Source organism: Elephas maximus, chromosome 13, assembly GCF_024166365.1.
Source record: "Elephas maximus indicus isolate mEleMax1 chromosome 13, mEleMax1 primary haplotype, whole genome shotgun sequence".
Lineage (NCBI taxonomy): Eukaryota > Metazoa > Chordata > Mammalia > Proboscidea > Elephantidae > Elephas > Elephas maximus.
This window is the reverse complement of record NC_064831.1, coordinates 27,309,437-27,330,443: the sequence shown is the minus strand read 5'-3', so window position 1 is coordinate 27,330,443 and position 21,007 is coordinate 27,309,437. Positions and strand designations below refer to the sequence as shown.

The following is a 21,007-nucleotide window of genomic DNA, read 5'->3' as shown; positions in this document are numbered from 1 at the left end:
TGGGGCAGTTCTACCCTGTCCTATAGGGTCGATGTGAGTCGTAATCAACTCAATGGCAACTTTTTTTTTTTTTAATAATATATAAAACCACTATATACATAATAATACAAAGGCTTTAATTAAGATACAATTATGAACAAATTGCTTGTATTGGACTTTTGGGGGACAGCCCCAGCAAGGAAAGACCCTCGCTGTGCATCCTGGCAGATAATCTGAAGAACTGACACATAGCCCTTTCCAGATTCATACGTTTATTCAGGCAAACTTACTAACATGGGCAAGCAGCTGCTCTCCAGTGGCGGCCAGCTGGAGTACTTTTCGCAACCATCTAGCAAGGGGCCCAAGCTTAGATGCTGTTCCAGTTGGAACCAAGGCTCATTGTTTCCTCCCACATCCTTGGGCAGTCATTGCTCCCAGGGACTTCACATCCAGGCCCAGATGTTTTCCTTTGTGTTGCTAAGACATTCTTCAGCCTTGGCCGCTGGCCCAGTCATGCCACTCCTGGCCTTGTACCTTAGCCCAAGTCCATCCTGAATTTATCCCCAGCATGCTTCCGGGAAGAGCAAAGCTGATTCCATTAGGGAGGGGATGCATATAGCTGAATAGCATTACCCTACAGGACTAACAGGAAATAAATATAAATGCTAGACATAACACATAAAACAATTGTTTCAAGATATGGAGGCAGTAGATGCAGGAAGGACTTGAAAGGCTCTTAGCCCCAAGAGACGGGATGTACAACAGGGTTGGCTCCACATTCACCCCTGCTTTTCCCCTACAAGAATTTACCAATTTGTAGCATGTGGGAAGGAAGTCCTATTAGAAAACAGTAAGAGAGATTAAGTGCTGGCTTCCTCTGGTTAAGAGAGTGGTGAAATGTTGAAAGGTGTGGTGACAAGGTCTAACCTATGGTAATTAGATTTCATACCAATATTAACCAACTGTTCGGATTACCCAGGACTGAGATGGTGTCCAAGAATGTGGTATTTTGGATTTTAAAACTGAGACAGTCCCAGGCAAACCACCCCATTCTGCCTGGGACTATGGAAGTTTCTGGTCATGGGAGTTTCAGTGATAAAACCAGGAAAGTCTCAGAAAAACAGGGATGAGTTAGTTCCCCTACAAGGAGGAGAAGAAGAGAATGGGATAGAAGCAATAACAACATCTGCTTTTTTTCTAAAACAAATGAAAGATACACTGCTCAGATTCAAAAAGCTAAATGAATCCCAAGTAGAATAAACACCAAGAAAATCACCAAGGAGGTAGGAAGCTAAAGTAGACAGCAAAGGAAAAAAAGTGCTTTTAACACTTCCTGGATGATGCAAAAAACCTTAATACAGTTTAAATTCATTTATCCCTTCCTAATTTTTGAGCAACTGTTGTCTTATAGCTTTTTGTTGTTGCTATCTGCTGTCTAGTCAGCCCTTGGCTCATGGTAACTCCATGCACAACAAAACGAAAAGGTGCTTGGTCCTGTACCATTCCTATAATCAGCTGGGGATCCATGTGTGATCCCTTAAAGTGTTAAAAAGCAAAGGTGTCACCTTGAGGACTAAGGTGCACCTGACCCAAGTCATGGTACTTTCAATCACTTCATAAGCACATGAAAGCTGGACAATGAATAAGGAAAATTGAAGAATTGATGCTTTCGAATTTAGTGTTGGGGAAGAGCATCGAATATACCATGGACTGAACAAACAAACCTGTCGTGGAAGAAGTGCAGCCAGAATGCTCCTTGGAAGCCAGGAGCTACTTTCAACATTGTCTTAGTCATCTAGTGCTGCTGTAACAGAAATACTACAAGTGGATGGCTTTACAAAGAAAAATTTATTCTCTCACAGTCTAGGAGGCCAGAAGTCTGAATTCAGGGTGCCAGCTCCAGGGGAAGTCTTTCTCTCTCTGCTGGCTCTGGAGGAAGGCCCTTGTCATCAATCTTCTCCTGGCCTAGAAGCTTCTCAGCCCAGGGACCCCAAGTCCAAAGGACCTGCTCACCTCCTGGTTCTTCGTTCTTGGTGGGATGAGATTCCCCTCTCTCTCTCCTCACTTCTCTCTTTTATATCTCAAAAGAGATTGATGCAAAACACAACCTAACTCTTATAGATTGAGTCCTGCTTCATTACCATAACTGCCTCTAATCCTGCTTCATGAACATCATAGAAGTAAGATTTACAACACATAGGAAAATCACATCAGATGACAGCATGGTGAATAATCACATGACACTGGGAATCATGCACTGGGAATCATGGCCTAGCCAAGTTGACCTACATAATTCAATTCATAAAATTCCACATTTTGGCTTCCAAAAATTCATGTCCTTGCCACATGTAAATACATTCACCCTATCATATCATAGCAAAAGTCTTGACTCAACTCCAAGTCCCAAATTAAAAAAATTCCCCTTCATCTGTGAAATCTAGAATACAAGTTATCTGGTTCCAAAGTATGATGGTGGAACAGAACAAGCTAGACATTTCCATTACAAGTGCAAGAAACTGGAGGGAAAGAGGAGATAACAGGCACCAAACTAGTCAGCTGAACACATTACATTAGCTCTCAAGGCTTGAAAATAATCCTCCGTTCCCTGGAAGCATTTAGGCAATGGCCCTGCCCTCCAGATTCTGGGTGTTGGCCACACTCTCTGGATTCTCGCTGGAGGCCCCTCAGCCCTGGGTTTCAGCTCCACCTTCCAGACCCAGTGGAACAGCAACTCTGCTCCCTCAGCTTTGGGTGGCCCCATTCTCCTATTCCACCTGATTGGCAACCATACCCCCTTTGCCCTGGCAGGCTCCATTCTTCTGCCCATTGGGTATGGCAGCCCTGCCTCCACAGCTTTGGGCAGATTTGGCCCCATCCCACTGGTACTTGTGAAAGACAGTCCCACACTCCGGAACTCAGTTGGTGAAAATGTGACTCTTCAAAACCTAGGAGGCTGTGGCCCCACTCCTTGAAACCCCAGAGGCCATGGCTCCACTCTTTGAAACCCCAGAGGCCATGGCTCCACCCTTACAAACTCCAGAGGTCATGGTCCTGCCCTTTGAGACTGAGGCAGCTCTGCTTCCTGTGTTCCTTGTCTCTTCAGCTTCTTTTTCCTGGTTCTTTGGCCTCTTGGCCCCTCAGGCCTTGCTGCCCACATCTGCCCTGCTGGGGCAAGTGTTCCAAAGCTCTTTAGCTCCACCAATAAGTGCCTAGAGGCACCCCATTCCACCAATAAACTTCAACCAGAAGGCACTCAGCTCTCTTGCTCCATAGCTCAGCAAGCCTAGACACCAATAAGTGCTTGGAGGCACCCCACTCAACCAGGAAGCCTCACGTACAAAGGCACTCAGCTCTCTTGCTCCGTGTGTTGGCTCTAGCGCTGTCTCACACTGGTCTCCTAGTGCTGTTGCTGCCATTTCTCTGCTGCTGCTTCTCACTGTCTGGGCCATCTCCAGAGTTACAGCTATCCTCACTTCCTTCTGAGTCCTCAACAGAATTGTCTTTGATGTCCATAATTCCACCAACAGGCTCCTTAAGATGATATTCTAGGCTTTTACTATCACGCATTTTAAAACACTTCCAGCCTCTATTCATTCACAGTTTCAAATCTGTTTCCACATTTTAGGTATCTGTTAGAGCAGCACCCCACTCTCAGTACCAAATTCTGTCTTACTTATCTAGTGCTGCTATAACAGAAATACCACAAATGGATGGCTTTAACAAAGAGAAATTTATTCTCTCACAGAATAGGAGGCCAGAGGTCTGATTTCAGGGTGCCAGCTCCAGGGAAAGGCTTTCTCTCTGTCAGCTCTGGGGAAGGTCTTTGTCATCAATCTTCCCCTTTCTAAGCACGGGGACACACTCCCCTCTTAGTTCTTCATTCTTGGTGGCATAAGGTTCCTCTGTCTCTCTTTTTGCTTCTCTCTTTTATATCTCAAAAGAGATTGACTCAAGATACAACATAATCTTGTAGACTGAGTCCTTCCTCATTAACATAACTGCCTCTAATCCTGCCTCATTAACATCATAGAGGTAGGATTTACAACACAGAGGAAAATCACATAAGATGACAAAATAGTAGACAGTCACACAATACTGGGAATCATGGCCTAGCCAAGCTGACACATCTTGGGGGGATACAATTCAAGCCACAACAGACACATTATCACGAGGGACCAGTCCCTGAAGGACATCATGCTTGGTGGAGTAGAGGGTCAATGAAGAAGACCCTTAATAAGACAGATTGACACAGTGGCTGCAGCAATGGGCTCAAACATGACGACTGTAAGGATGACACAGGACTGGACAGTGTTTCATTGTTGTACATAGGGTTGCTATGAATCAGACTCAATGACGTCTAACAGCAACTACATGTGATCAATAGGGTTTTCATTGGCTGATGTTTGGAAGTAGATCTCTAGGCCTTTCTTCCTATCTTATTATTACAAACCCCATAAGAAATCATTACTGTTTTGTTTTAAAGTCAGATTCGCAATCTTAGTCCCTGAACTACACTTATTATCAGAATGACACTGAATAAATATTAAATCAGACTGTGGAGTTGGAGTGTGTAAATTAGTCTTTCATGGCACTGAAAACCTTGAGGGTGTTATAATCGCACTGATTCTACTTTCTCCTACCAGATGAAGGCATGCTTTGTTGATGGTTAATTTCATTCCAGAACTTAAATTCTTGTAAACATTCCCTTAAAAGGAATCATGTATGTTTGGTGTTTATTTTTCTGGAATGGTAATGTGGCTCTGTTGTGTATAGGGTCGCTATGAGTTGGAACCATCTCAACAGCACCTAACAACAACAATGTGGCACAGGAAGAAGAATAGGACTTGTCAGAACTTCTTAAAGCCTTACATTGCACAGACAGCATCACTGGCAGTTTGCTTGTTTGGGATTCTGGAGTCTGAGGTCAGGAGTGCTCAGATGTGCTGCATCTGTCCCTGCCTGGGTTATCACCACATTCTTGATAAGATTTTGTTTGGCTGTTCCGGCCAACATGGCACCATAAACAGAAGCACCATGTTGTCCCTCCACAGCAAAGACCTGAAAAAGTAAAACAGAGACAAATGTCAATCCTGGAACCCAAAGTGTCAAATGAAGAGGTAAAGAACTCAGCTAAGCATCGAATGGAATAAGAAACTGACAGAGAACAGAGAGCAAGGAGAGACACGTGCAGAGGTCCCCTATCACCTAACATAGCACAGATTTGCCATCTTGGACTCCTGTTGGAGATTGGCGGACAGGGAGCATGGGAAAGCAGCTTCACAGAGCTCCCAGGAGGAGCCAGCGCACCTGGTAACCAGTGATACACACTTTCCCACCCCTATCCTTTCCCCATTGCTCTACCTCCATGCTTTCTAGCTGGCCATGGTGGCTCAGCCATCCAGGAAGTATTGTGTCCATGCCGCTTGAATTCACCCCAACCAAATCGGAGATTGGTGGACAGGGAATATGGGAAAGCAGCTTCACAAAGTTCCCAGCAGTAGACACAGCATCCAGTAACCAGCGATATATGCTTTCCTAACTCCCACCCTTCTTCCCTCCAACCCCCAGCCTTCCACTACTTCGACCCCAGGCTGCTTGGATTCACCCCGCCCACACTGGTTGGCTTCCTGAGTGCCCTCTGTTGCTGATGTTGCCTTTTTCTTTTGTTTTTTTCATGCCTCCCACCACCTCCCCCTCCTTTCTCTCAAACACCTGGCCCAGTGTGCCACCTTTCCTCTTGAAAGGCTGGGAAGTGCCACCGGACTGTGGAATCATGCCCCCGGCCCGTGACACCACACTGGTGGGATCCCTGGGGCTTTTTTTTTTTCCCCCTTTGTTTTGGTTTGCTTTATTTTTCTTTTTGCAGCTTGGGAGCCCTTTCTAGCCGGGCTGCACTGCACAGCTTAGGAGCCATCTCCCTAGTCTGCACAGCTGCATCAGTGGGATCCCTGGGGGCTTTTTTTTTTTTTTCTTTTTTTCCTTTTTTGTCTTTCTTCATGTCTCAGTTCTTGTCTCTCCATACTTACCTTCTTTTCATGTCTCCTGAATACCTGGCACTGTGTGACCCTATAACCCCTCTACCAGGCTATACTGCCCAGCATGGGAGCCGCTTTCCAGTCTTTGCAGCCACACTGGTGGAGCCTCTGGGGTTTGTTTGTTTTTTAATTTTTATCTAGATTTTTTTCTTTTAACCACCTCTGTTTTTTTTTTGTTGTTGTTTTTCCTTTTTGTTTTTCTCTATTTCTCAGTTTCTCATCTCTCCATTCCAATGGCAAGGTCCCTGGGCACTCTTTGTTTTTTGTTTTTGACTCCTGTTTCTCTCTCCTCTTTCCCATACCCATACTAGCTCCACACATCACAACCTCCCCCCTCCTTCCTGCCTACCTGCACCGTGTGCAGAACATCACACCCCCGAGCAGCACAGGCACAGCCCACGGGAATGCCCCCAGCATTGATTCCTGGCCCACCCTGTTGGCCCTCATATGTGCCACAAACAACCCATCTCAGCCCCTCCGCTTCAGCTGGGCCTGCCCTGCTGCACCATAGATGAGCAATTGGCCCTGCTCATTGGACAAGGAGATGAAAAGTATTGTGACCACAGATGAGTAAAAACAAAGAACACACAGACAGCCTGCTCAGACATAACCAAATAAAACAATAAAGCAGGGAAAAAAAACAGATCTACAATCAATAAACGAAGAAAATAACTACTGAATGTCCTGATGACAGGAGACACTAACAAAACATAAAAAACCAGGACAGGATGATTTCAGTAGGCATATACAATAAAACATCAGATAACTTTCCAGTAGAAGAAAAGGCACTGACAGGGAATTCAAATCTCTAATATTCAGAGCGACCCAAGAGTTGAAACAAAAAGAAGACAAAAAAGAAAAAAATAGATAAATTCAGGGAAAATACAAAGAAATGGAAGGATTCAGGAAAATAATACAGGAACAAAACGCTAAAATAAATTAAAAACTAGAAATCATACAAAAACAGAAGTCCAAAAGATAAAAAACAAGATTTCAGACATGGACAGTGTCATAGAAGGCCTGAGGAGCAGGTTTGAAATGATGGAAGACAGGATCAGCAAAACTCAAGACAAACACTTGGATACAACTTTGTTTGAGGAAAAATCAGAAAAAAGAACGAAGAAAAATGAAGAAGCCCTGAGAAGGATAGGGGATACACTCAAAAGAAAAACTTGCAAGTGATTGGAGTTCCAAAAAAGGGGGAGAAAATAGAAAACACAGAGAGGATTACTGAAGAATTGCTGACAGAAAACTCCCCTAATATCATGAAAGATGACAAGCTGACCATCCAAGAAGCTCAACGAACCCCATGCAGGACCCCAACCCCCCCCCCGGCCCAGTGCCATCGAAGAGCCCAAAATAAAATCACTAAGGCATACCATAATCACACTCGCTAAAACCAAAGTTGAAGAAAAAATCCTGAGAGCAGCTCAAGAAAAACAAGTCACATACAGAGGAGAAACAATAAAACTAAGCTCTGATTATTTGGCAGAAACCTTGAAGGCAAGAAGGCAATGGGATGACATATATAAAACCTTGAAAGAAAAAAATTGCCAACCACAAATAATATATCCTGCAAAACCTTCGTTCAAATATGATGGTGAAATTAGGACATTTCCAGATAAACAGAAATTAAGGGAATATATAAAAACTTACAAGAATTATTAAAGGGAGTCCTTCACTCTGAGAACAAACAACATCAGACCACAGCCTGAATCTAGGATGCGAGATTGTACCAGCCAGATACCAACCTAGGAAATGAACTCTCAAGGACTACTTATAACCAAAAGAATTACAACAGGGAAACACAGAGTTTAATCTGTATATGACAACCACGTCAGAACAATAAAAGAGGAAATAAACAGTGTGGGTACACAACTTTCTAATGGAGAGGAAGGCAAGGCAAATACACTAGTTCAAACCTAGGAAGATAAGGGTAAATTTCAAGGTAACCACAAAGATAGTTAACAAACCTACGCATCAAAATAAAGAATAAAAACAGAAAGTCTCAATAAAAACAGAATCTACAAAAACAAAACAAATGAAAAAGAAACCCACAAACAAAAAGAATTCAGCACAGGAAAGTAAGAGGAACAAAGAAAGTGTCAGCACCACAAAAAAAAAAAAAAAAAAGTACTACAAAATGACAGCAATAAACTCACACCTATCAATACTTACAATGAATGTAAATGGCCTAAATGCACCCATGAAGAGACAGAAAGTGACAGGATGGATAAAAACACAGGATCCATCAATATGCCATCTACCGGAGACATACCTTAGTTAACAAAGATGTAAATTTATTAAAAATCAAAGAATGGAAAAATATTTATCAAGCAAATAACTACTCCAAAAAATCAGAAGTGGCAATACTAATCTCAGATAAAATAAACTTTAAAAGACAAAGAAGGGCACTATATAATGATTAAATGGATGATCCATCATGAAGACTTAGCCATAATAAACATCTACACACCCAATGACAAGGCTCCAAAATACATAAAACAAACTCTAACAGCACTGAAAAGAGAAACTGACAGTTCCACAATAATAGTAGGAGACATACATACCACTCTCAGTGAAGGACCGAACATCTAGAAACAAATTCAACAAAGATACAGAAGATCTAACAGGCACAATCAGTCAACTTGACCTCATAGACATAAACAGAACACTCTACCCAACAGCTGCAAAGTACACATTCTTTTCCAACACACATGGAATGTTCTCCAGAAGAGACAACATTTTACGCCACAGAGCAACCCTCAACAAAATCCAAAACACTGAGGTAATACAAAGTATCTTCTCTGACCACAATGCCATCAAGGTAGAAATTAACAAAAGGAAGTGCAAGAAAGAAAAAAAAAAAACAATTACATGGAAACTGAATAACACCCTACTTAAAAACAACCAGGGATTTGAAGAAATCAGAGATGGAATCAAAAAATTCCTAGAATCAAACGAGAATGAAAACACATCATACCAAAACCACTGGAACACAGCAAAGGCAGTGCGCAGAGGTCAATTTATAGCAATAGATACACACATCAAAAAAGAAAGGGACAAAATCAAAACATTAGTTACACAACTTGAACAAATAGAGAATAGCAAAATAAGCCCACAGCCCCCAGAAGAAAGGAAATAATAGAGATCAGGGCAGAAATAAATGAAATAGAGGCTAGAAAAGCAATAGAAAGAATCAACAAACCCAAAACTTGGTTTTTTGAAAGGATCAACAAAATCAACAAAGCACTGGCCAAACTGACAAAAGAAAAATAGGAGAGGACAGAAATAACCCAAATAAGAAATGAAATGGGGGACATAACTACAGATTCAACTGAAATAAAAAAGACTGTTAATAGAGTATTATGAAAATCTATACTCCGACAAAGTTGAAAACCTAGAGGAAATGGATAAATTTCTAGAAACACACTACCCAAACTAACACAAAATGATGTTGAAAATCTGAACAGACCCATAACAAGAGATTGAAAAAGTAAAAAAAAAAAAAAAAAAAATGCCCAACAAAAAAAAAAGCCCTGGTCCAAACATTCAAAGAAGAGCTTACACCATTACTACGCAAACTATTTCAGAACTTAGAAAAGGAAGTGATACTTTTGAATTCATTCTTCATTATATGAAGCCAGCATAACGCTGACACCAAAACCAGGCAGAGACATCACAAAAAAAGAAAATTACAAATATCTCTCATGAATACATATGCAAAAATTCTCAACAAAATTCTAGCCAATAGAATTCAGCATCATATCAAAAATATAATACACCATGACCTAGTGGGATTCATACTAGGTATGCAAGGATGGTTCAACATTAGAAAATCAATCAACATAATCCACCACATTAATAAAAAGAAAGAAAAGAATCACACGATCATCTCGATGCAGAAAACGCATTAGAAAAAGTCTAACACCCATTCCTGATAAAAACTCTCAATAAAATAGGTATAGAAGGGATATTTGTCAACATAATAAAGGACATCTATGCAAAATCAAAAGCCAACATCATTATTAATGGACAGAGGCTGAAAACTTTCCCCTTGAGAACAGGAACAAGGATGCCCTTTATTATCACTCCTATTTAACATTGCGCTAGAAGTCCTAGCTAGTGCAATAAGGCAAGAAAAAGAAATAAAGAGCATACAAATTGGTAATGAAGAAGCTAAACTGTCCTTATCTGCAGATGATATGATACTATACATAGAAAATCCAAAAGAATCCATGAGAAAACTACTGGAATAGAAAGATGCCACTGACTAGCACGATACATGATAAACATACAAAAATCAGTTGGATTTCTATACACCAATAAACAAAATGATGAAAAGGAAATCACAAAAACAATACCATTTATATCCTAAAAAAATAAAATACTTACGAATAAATCTAACCAGGGATGTAAAGGACCTATACAAAGAAAACTACAAAACACTACTGCAAGAAACCAAGAGATCTACATAAATGGAAAAACATACCATGCTCACGCATATGTAGGCTCAACATTGTGAAAATGACAATTCTACCCAAAGCTATTTACAAATACAATGCAATCCCGATCCAAATACCAACAACATTCTTTAAAGAGGTGGAAAAACACCTTAACTTTATATGGAAAGAGAAGTACTCCTGGATAAGTAAAGCACTATTGAAGAAGAAGAATAAAGTAGGGGGACTCGCACTACCTGACCTCAGAACCTACTATGCAGCTACAGTAGTCAAAATAGACTGGTAGTGGTACAATGACAGATACATTGACCAATGGAACAGAATTGAGAACCCAGATGTAAATCGATCCAGCTATGGTCACCTGATCTTTGACAAGGGCCCAAAGTCCATCAAATGGGGTAAGGACAGTCTTTTTAACAAATGGTGCTGGCAAAACTGGATGTCCATCTGCAAAAAAAAAAAAAAAAGGAACAGGACCCATACCTCACACCATATACAAAAACTAATTTAAAACAGATCAAAGACCTAAATATAAAGCCCCAAACTATGAAGTTCATTGAAAAAAACCGGATAAATGCTAGGGCCCTAATACACGGCATTAACAGGATATAAACCACAACCAAGAACACACAAACTCCACAAGATAAGCTAGATAACTGTGATCTTCTAAAAACTAAACACTTACGCTCATCAAAAGATTTCACCAAAAGAGTAAAAAGAGAACCTACAGACTGGGAAAAACTTTTTGGCTATTACAAATCAGACAAAGATCTAATCTCTAAAATCTACAAGAAAATCCAACACCTCTACGGCAAAAAGACAAATAATCCAATTAAAAAATGGGCAAAAGAAATAAACAGACACTTCACCAAGGAAGACATTCAAGCGGCCAACACATACAGGAGGAAACGCTCATGATCACTAGGCATTAGAGAAATGAAAATCAAAACCACAATGAGATATCATCTCACCCTGGCATTACCGGCATGAATCAAAAAAACAGGAAATAACAAATGTTGGAGAGGCTGCTGGGAGATCAGAACTCTTATGCACTGCTGGTGGGAATGCAAAAATGATACTACCGTTTTGGAAAATGACATGGTGCTTCCTTAGAAAGCTAGAAATAGAAATACCATGTGATCCACAATTCCCACTCCCAGGAATATACCCTAGAGAAATAAAAGTCGTCACACAAATACACATATGCACACCCACATTCATTGCAGCATTGTTCACAACAGCAAAAAGACGGAAACAACCTAAATGCCCATCAACAGATGACCAGATAAACTACGTTACATACACACAATGGAGTGGTACGCAACGATAAAGAACGATGAATCTGTGAAGCATCTCACAACATGGATGAACCTGGAGAGCATCATGCTGAGTGAAATAAGTCAATCACAAAAAGACAAAAATTGTATGAGACCACTACTGTAAAAACTTATGAAAAGGTTTACACATAAAAAGAAATAATCTTTAATGGTTACAAGGGAGGGTAAGGGTGGGGATGGAAAAAGAGACAAGTGGTAACTCTGGCAAAGGGTAAGACAGTACACAATACTGGGGAAGCTAGCACTTGTACAAGGCAAGGTCATGGAAGCTCCATAGACACATCCATACTCGCTGAGGGACTGAAGTGCTGGCCTAAGGGGTGTGGGGACCACAGTCTTGGGGAACATCTAGCTCATTTGGCATAACGTACTTTATAAAGTACATGATCGACGTTCTAGTTTGGTAAGTAGTATCTGGGGTCTTAAAAGGCTGTGAGCGTATATCTAGGATACTTCACTGGTCTCACCCCTTCGGGAGCAAGGAAGAATGAAGAAAACTAAAGACAAAAGGGAAAGATTAGTCCAAAGGAATAATGGACCACATCTACCACAGCCTCCACCAAACTGAGTCTAGTACAACTAGGTGGTGCCCAGCTACCACCACTGACTGTTCCAACAGGGATCACCATAGAGGGTCCTGGACAGAGCTGGAAAAAAAGGTAGAACAAAATCTAACTGAAAAACCAGACTTTCTGGCCCGATAGAGATTGGAGAAATCCTGAGAGTCTGGCCCCCAGACGCCCTTTCAGCTCAGCAATGAAGTCACTGCTGAGGTTCACCCTTCAGCCAAAGATTGGACAGGCCTGTAAAACAAAATGAGACTAAAGGGGCACACCAGCCCAGGGGCAAAGAACTAGAAGGCAGGAGGGGACAGGAAAGCTGGTAACAGGGAACCCAAGGTTGAGAAGGGAGAGCGCTGGCATGTCATGGGGTTGTTAACCAATGTCATAAAACAATATGTGTACTAACTGTTTAATAAGGAACTAGTTTGTTCTGTAAACTTTCATCTAAAGTACAATAAAAAAAATATTTTGTTTGGCTAAGAACATTGGGAAATTAATCTAGTCTTACCTGGGTATGGGAGCATGGTCTGTCTCTGAAAATCTATGCCACATTGCAAAGAGATTTTTAAGTACCTTAAAAATGAAATTATGTCTTATGATTCTTTGTGTATTGATACATGGTAAAATACAATATTTTCTAATTCTGATCTTTCAACAAAGTAAGTTATATAGACATCAGGTAAAACAGAGACTTTAGATACACTATGTCATTTCAAATTCCATACATTGTATTTGAGCTCCCCAAAAATGCTAGTATACACATGTATACCTTTATAAGTGTTCATGTGTCTGACTTTAAACAATGTGTACAAAAATTCTCAAAAAAATTAGAAGTTAACTGTCACCACTAATCTGTAAGCTTCACGAAGACATGTCTTTCTTGTTTAGTGCTGTACTCTTGACTCCTATATACCAAGGACTCAAAACAAATTTGTTGAATGGTACAGATTCAAAAAGAATTCACAGATGGTCATCTCAAGCAGCTCAGTCTACTACATTTAAAATGCCTAGCTATCAAGGAGCCCTGGTGGTGCAGTGGTTAAGCATTCAACTGCTAACCAAAAGGTTGGCAGTTCAAAGTCACTGATAGCTCCTTGGAAATCCTATGGGGCAGTTCTACTCTGTCCTACCGGGTCACTAGGAGTCGGACTTGATGGCAATGGGTTTGGTTTTGGTTTTTTATCAACTTAATTGAGAAGGAAATACTAATTGGCAATAAACATGAAAAGATATTCTACTGCACTGGTATTTCATTTCAAAATTGACAATGTGACACTAATTTTCAATATCAAACTGGAAAAGATTTAAAAAATGAAAAAAAGGGCAGCTGGAAAATATATATCAAAAGCCTTCAAAGGGAGTTTGCCACTTAACCCAGTAATTCCACTTTTGGAAATCATGTTAAAGAAAAAGAACATACACAAAGATATGGCCACAAGGGTATTAACTGTATCATTATTTACCATAGTAAAATATTTTAAAGAAAACAAATTACCCAGTAATAGGTTAAATAAATTGTAGTTGCAGCACCAAAGATTATTAGAAAGGTATATTAGTGTGAGAGTATGTTCATGATACATTATTGAATGGAAAATATGGTTACCAAAAATTTAGTTTGATCTCATTTTTATTTCAAAGAATTAAAATGTATGTACGTATACAAGTTGGAATCAAATTGACCACATTTTTTTTAATGTATATATGTTTGTTTGCATATATGCACATGTGCATGTGTTTATGTTTTATATACATATATGCACACATTTAGACCTATAAATGAAAAAAGAGACAGAGAGAGAGGCTGTATCTCTTCTTCATTCTCACCTTAATTTTAGCTACAGGGGAAAATGCACTGGAAACTAAAATAGAAGGAAGGATATATTTTAAAAAAATAAACCTGTTGTCATTAAGCTGATTCCGGCTCATAGCAACCCTACAGGACAGAGCAGAACGGCCCTATAGGGTTTCCAATGAGTAGTGGTAGATTCAAACTTCCCACCTTTTGGTTAGCAGCCAAGCTCTTTAACTACTACATTGCTAGGTTCCTTAAATGTGTTAACTACAATTGTCTTGGGTGATGGGATCATAAGTGACTTCTGCTTATTTGTATTTTCTGATTATCAATTACATAATTATCTTTTTAATTTGTTAAGCTTTTTAAAATAAAAAAAAATCAGTCATATACACAAATTTTCAGTCATTTATAATGGAAGGTGTATCATTATGTTTTATCTTAGTCCACAAATAAAACTTAACACCACAACATTTTTTAACACTATGAAATAAAATTGTGGCACACAGCCAAACATATCACCCAACAAAATTAAACCTGAACGGCTGATTTTAACAAGCACTGCATGAAAACATGCTAGTAAAGAAGCAGACATTAAATACATCTTTCCAAATAATTCTTAAAACAGCATCCTAAATACAAGACCAAGAAATTTGTTCACCCAATATTACGTAATTACATGGAACACACATACTTCAGAATAATAGAGCCACATGAAATTTAATGTAAAAGGGCTCAGGGAAATCCCCAGGTTAGCATTTACATACAAAACCCACTGCCGCTGAGTCGAGTCCGACTAATAGTGACCCTATAGGACAGAGTAGAGCTGCCCCATAGTTTCCAAGGAGCGCCTGGCAGATTTGAACTGTTGACCTCTTGGTTAGCAGCCGTAGCACTTAACCACTACGCCACCAGGGTTTCCAGCATTTACATTGCATTTATTATTTTATCTGTCAAAGTAACCAGGGAGCAGGAAAGTTGATATATAGTATCTTCACTTTGTGTAGAATGGAAGCAGATATGTTTAAACGCCTTTGATACAGCACTACTGAAATCAGAACCAAGATTAAATTAGGGAAATCTAAGTTTCCTGTGCTAATTTATTCTTGAGAACTATTCTAACATGCAATATATTCCATTTTGTGAAATTTCTTTTCTCAGCTGCATCTTGACAATGACCAAAATTTAAGAAGCTAGTATTTTCCCACACTTTACATGGTAGTGTAGGCTCCTGAATAGCTTTGATCTGGTGGATAGTTACAGAGAAGGAAGTGGAGGAAGAAGGGCACAGGTGAGACAACAAAAATCACCTAAATTAATAATGGTTACAGTAACAAAGTTACAGTGAAAGCTTTATCATATTGTCGAAAGTGTGGAACGGTGGGCAGAATACAACTGGGAAACGATACCTGAGTTGAGTCTAGATTCCTTACAGTTAGTTATATGAACTTGGGCAAGTCAGTCTTTGGAAATTACTTTCTCCAACTTAGTTTGGACCAGGTAATTTTTAAAATCTTTAGCAGCCTAACCACTGTGTCACCAGTGCTCCTATTTTGATACAGGAGAGGTTATTTTATTCAACTAATTTCAGCACAAGCTGCTGTTGATGAGAAATAATGTTATTATTTACTGGAATAAGACAAAAATCCCCGTTCATATCTGAGGGAAATGACATGTTGGACCATTCCAAACACCTCAATTTCCCATCTCATCCTACCTTACAAACAACCTTAAAAATTAGTATCTTGTTTTCTTTTTTAGGAGGCCCGATCATAGGGCCTTGGTGGCGCAGTCGTTAAGCATTTGGCTGCTAACCTAAAGGTCAGCACTTCGAATCACCAGCCACTCCTTGGAAATTCTATGGGAAAGTTCTACTCTGTGCTCTAGGGTCACTATGAGTGAAATCTACTAGACAGCAATGGTTTGGGTCTTTTTGGTTTAATATAGGCCCTACTACCCTCCTGAGTAGTAGGGCCTAGACTGGCCAAGGAGGCAAAGAATTCTTGTATGCTAAAAACATCAATGTCAAATAACCATTATCAACCCTATGTTAGCCTACATCTACATACATTAAGTGATGAAAAGTGGGGCTCATGATAGCAAATAAATGATGACAACAATGAACATTTAAGTCCTGATTAGTACATAAGTGTTTAATTTTTAGAAGATCCTAGTTATGTAGCTTATCTCCTGGAGTTTGTGTGTTTCTGGTTGTGGTCTGTATCCTGTTAATGCCATGTATTAGGGCCCTAGTGCTGATCCTATTTTTTCTTCTATGAACTTCATAGTTTTGGTCTTTATATTTAGGTCTTTGATCTATTTTGAATTAGTTTTTGTATATAGTGTGAGGTATGGGTCCTGAGAGTTAAAATGGTTTTGTAAAGTTCATATTTAATACAGTGGTCTTAACAGAACCTACAGTTCTCTGAGGCCATGTGGGAGCATGAAGAATAGCACACTGATGCTGGAGGTAGGCAGACTCAGGCGGATTTAATCAGTCTAAGCCTATCAGTTAGTCAAGTTACCTAATTTCTCTGAGCCTAGGTATTTTTATCTGTAAAATGAAGCTAGTAACACTTAACCCTGATTGTTGTAAAGATGAGAAACTACACTTGTAAAGACGCATCAGAAAGGATACAATAGTCACTGTTAATTCTCACCCATCATCTCTGTATTTCATTATTGGCTAAAGCAGCATTTTAACTCTGAAAGCATACAGTTGACCTGCCATAAATTAGCTGTCAAGGTCAAGTATGAGACCAATTAATACAGGATATGCAGACAGAAAGTAAATAAAGATTCTTCAGACATTTTCTGCAAATTTACCTTCCCATGCAGCTATCACCTAAATATAAACTGTGAGAGTCTGGATTACTTAAGACAATAATTGCCTTAATCACTTTTCTGGCTTTATTCTGGAAAATAATAATAGTTATAGCACCTTTCAACTCCTGTGGAATTTCCATAACAAATGTGTAAGTATATAACTACCATGAGATGGACATCTTTTGGTATCACTGAGATGATAAACAGAGATAGAACATAAAAAGAAAAATTTCTGTGGTGGACTCATTATAAAGAGCCTATGATTGTCACTTAAGCCTGGAACAGATAAAGTACACTCATTTTAAAATATAAGGCAAAAATTCCTAAATTAAAATCCTTCTATGATTATCGTTCTCCTGAACTACTGCTTCCATTGGCCAAAATTATAACTTTCACAGTGCAAATGCAACTGCTTTGAGTTAAAGGTAAGTTTTAAAAGAAATAATACATGCCTGCTTTCCAATGACTATTCATTTTAAAGCCTGAATCTATCTAGACACACAATCACTCAAAACTTCAATTATTTTCTATAATGATGGCACCAAGATGATTTCCTTTTTACTCTTGGAATTAAGCACACTTCAATAACATATATAACTTAATGAAAATAATCATGTACCATCTAGCTGTAAGAATTACCAGAACATGATAAGGAGTTATATATTTTAATGGACGTGACAGAGTTATCTATTTAGCTTCTCATCTGAAGCAGTTTGTTTATCTATAGTTCACTAGGTAAACTCTACAGTATCTTTTCCACTGTCAGCTGACATTTCTGGCAGTGAATGAAAATTGATTGTTCTGGCTATAAATAAACAAATAGTTTTCAACTCATGGCTATAACGGCTATTTGATAAATAATAACTAGATAAGAACTGGAGGTATTAAAACACTTTTGAGAATACAGTTCTACTTGGAGGGCTCCATGGAGGAAGTGTCCCATTTTCAAGAAAGGAATGACGTTTCTTTTGTTTTCGTTCAATTCTTTCCTGTCTTTCTTTCTTTTCCTAAAAAAAAAAAAAAAAAGTTAGAAGTGTTAAGTTTACATACTTACATGGACATTATTTTCAAATCTAGCTGCTTGCTGAAGTATAAAGTACAAAAATCATTATTAGATATTTACATGTCATCTTTCAGCTTATTTGGTTATAAAGGAATATCTGCTAATGAATATTACAAATTTCTAAGCATATTATCAATAGATATTAAGGTACCAATTAAATTGGGTCTCATTTTACTTCGCTTATTGTTGACCTTGAGCATAGTGTCAAACAACCTTTTAGCCCTTTTGTGAATTCTATGCTTGCGTTAGTGGTTAGCCCATCTAACAGCAATTTGCATATTTTCATATACTAAATATTAATACTATCCTGCAACAAACATTTTATCTACAGTGCCTTTTTTTAGTCCTTAATTTTCACAAGAATGTATGAATATTCCAGTCATGGAAAACTGTTTAAAGGGTAGCCACCTTACACAATAAAACATGACCATTACCGTCCCCTCACTGTATGGCCCTCCCTCCCCACACGTGAGGTAACCACGTGACACTGTAGTGCATCTCTTTACACTTCTACTGCAACTGTGCTCATCCCTGGATGATAAACAATTGTCTTTCGCAGTTCTTTAAACTTTGTAATAAAAGGTATCATGCTATATACTCTTTTACAACTTCTTTTCATATTGTTGTTATAACATTCCTAAGATCCATTTCCATGGATCTGTAGCTCTAATTCACTCATGTACAGAACTCCATTATATGAACACACCAATTTATCCATCTAGTTGTTGGCTGAAGACAATGTCTTTGTTTCCTTGTGCACATAAGCCAAGGCTTCTCTCTGTGGATATGCTGGTAGTGAAACTGTTGATCTGTGGGGTGTGCACACGTCCCACTTCACTGACGATGTCAGCGTAGTCCCCAATGTGGCTGCAGGGCTCTACACTCCCAAGAACGCCTACACCAACTTTTTCATTATATGCTGTTTCAAATTTTGATTCCTGCTCATCTTTTTGTGATTTTTCCTAGCACTTACAAGTTTTAAAAAAGCATGCCCATTCTCAAGAGATTTAGAATATTGAAAAAATATTAAGTTCTGTTTTTTTTGTTTTTCTATTGTTTGGCTTTTTACATTGAACACTTTAATTCTTTTAGAGTTTCTATTGCTGTAACGCAATGCTCTAAAGTGATTTTATGTCCAAATGTCACACAAATAATACCAATAGTTATTTCTCTGCCTCCATTAATTTGTAGTCCTTTGTCATATTCCACATCTTTACATGTGAAGAGTTTTGAAGTGTCCTGTGGGTCTATATTCTACTGGTACTATACAGCTTCAATTTGTGTTTTTTTCATTGAATTGTTAAACACTAGATCCTATTCTGGGTCAGGCATAAAGTGATTATAAAATCCAAACTTACAGATAGGTCCCTGCCCCCAAGAAACTTTCAAAAGGGACAGATAATAAACAATATATACTTGCAAATTGTGTGACTTTCTACAAAACACATAGACAAGCTGTTGTGACTGAGAATAAAAGAATATACTTACTTTAAAAGAAGATTTAAGGAATGTCACTTTAAAATCAGACATCTCGGATAAGGGAAGCCACACATGATGCACACTAAGCAGAGGGCATTCCAAGAAGAGGGAACAGTATGTGTGCTAGCACTCTTTGGGAGAAACTTGGACCGTGGAAGGAAACACAAGATGGCCAGTGTGACCACAACTCGGTGGGGCACTGGGGAGGGACACTGGATGAGAATGCAGACCGAGGAGACGTAATATCATACGGGGTCTTACATGTTGACATTTAGAAGAAAAGAGATGACATTTAGAGTTTAGGTAAAAGAGAAGACACCAAGTGACGCTGAGAGGAAGGGCAGAGAGACAAGAGGAAGGTGAGGGCAGCATGACAACTGCAAGAAGGCGGGGAGCACCTGTGGAGAACGTTGAGAGGTCTTGTGAATGGGGCAGAGAAGCACACGCCCAATTGGCTAGATGGATGGCGAAATTGCAATTTTAAAAGTATCATTTGGGTGTAAATGATGACGCCAAAGGCAAGGCTGGATGGATTACGGTTGAAGAGGATTGCGGGGCGGGGGGGGGGGGTGTTGGGGAGTAGAGAATACAACCAGAACTTTAAGTTCAGGTATAAAAAAAAGTAGACAAATGTGTAACCGCAGTTTTAGGGAACTGCAATGTTAAGAGAGTTTAACTTTACGATGATAGATCCTAGAACATCATGGGAATATCCAGGAAGACGGAAAGAATGCTGAAGCCTCAGTGGAACGGAATAGTAAGTTTACATTTTACTGCTTGATGGAAACAGTTCTGCTTCGTATTTTTTTTTAACACTATCTTCCATTTTCTCACATTATATCAGGTGAAGTTTAGAACCTTTTGCCTCCCTGCACATACTCCCTTCAAGAGAATGACTGAGAATCTGAGGATATATAGGAAGCCTAAACTTAATCAAGGAAGACCTGAAATGTCAATAGCAGTTGTTCTTTCCACCTGCAACTTGGGACTGTCTCTCCGTTTCCCTACTTGAAAGCAGATTTGAAGTCTTTGCTAACATTCAAGTTTGCTGGTTTCCTCACAGTCCTCAAAGGGCAGCAGCATCAGGGAAGCCCTGACAACCCTGACTCTGTGGGCTCAAAGGACAGGAGGTGGAGAGCTTTTTGATGAATTATTATGTCTATACTTCTTTCATCAGTAAACACATGGATTTGATAATTGTCCCTAGAAAAATACGGTAATAGGAGCTTTCCATTCTCAAAAAATTTTTCACATACAACAAAAAGCGGTAAGATAAATACGAGTTTTTTTTTTCAGTCAGTATAGATAGACTTCATGAGTCTTTTTTGCTTCATGAGAATTTTTGCACACTTGCTACTTGGCACTATTTCCATTAGAGCCAAGAGTGAATCCCTTTTCAGAATTCTAAATTAGGAAAGTTGTAACTGGATCGTGTCAATAATTTAAGATTAAGGGAGAGTGAGACTGCCA

General features: G+C 39.2%; 1 protein-coding gene and 1 long non-coding RNA gene across 4 annotated transcripts in view; both read right to left on the bottom strand.

Annotated features, from left to right (window-relative positions):
* Positions 1-5,558, bottom strand: part of LOC126087691 (uncharacterized) — a 34,623-nt gene extending 29,065 nt beyond the window's left edge. The window contains exon 1 of the long non-coding RNA XR_007519825.1: positions 4,849-5,558. This is a non-coding gene — a long non-coding RNA (uncharacterized LOC126087691). The remainder of the gene's footprint in view (positions 1-4,848) is intronic.
* An 11,970-nt stretch (positions 5,559-17,528) lies between these two features.
* The window catches only part of MAP9 (microtubule associated protein 9), a 34,240-nt gene continuing 30,761 nt past the window's right edge, over positions 17,529-21,007 (bottom strand). For 2 of the 3 annotated variants that reach the window (XM_049905264.1, XM_049905265.1), the window contains exon 14: positions 17,529-18,002. In XM_049905264.1, the coding sequence (XP_049761221.1) occupies positions 17,880-18,002 (123 nt within the window). In that variant the 3' untranslated portion in view covers positions 17,529-17,879. The remainder of the gene's footprint in view (positions 18,003-21,007) is intronic. The other variant, XR_007519824.1, reaches the window with a different exon arrangement.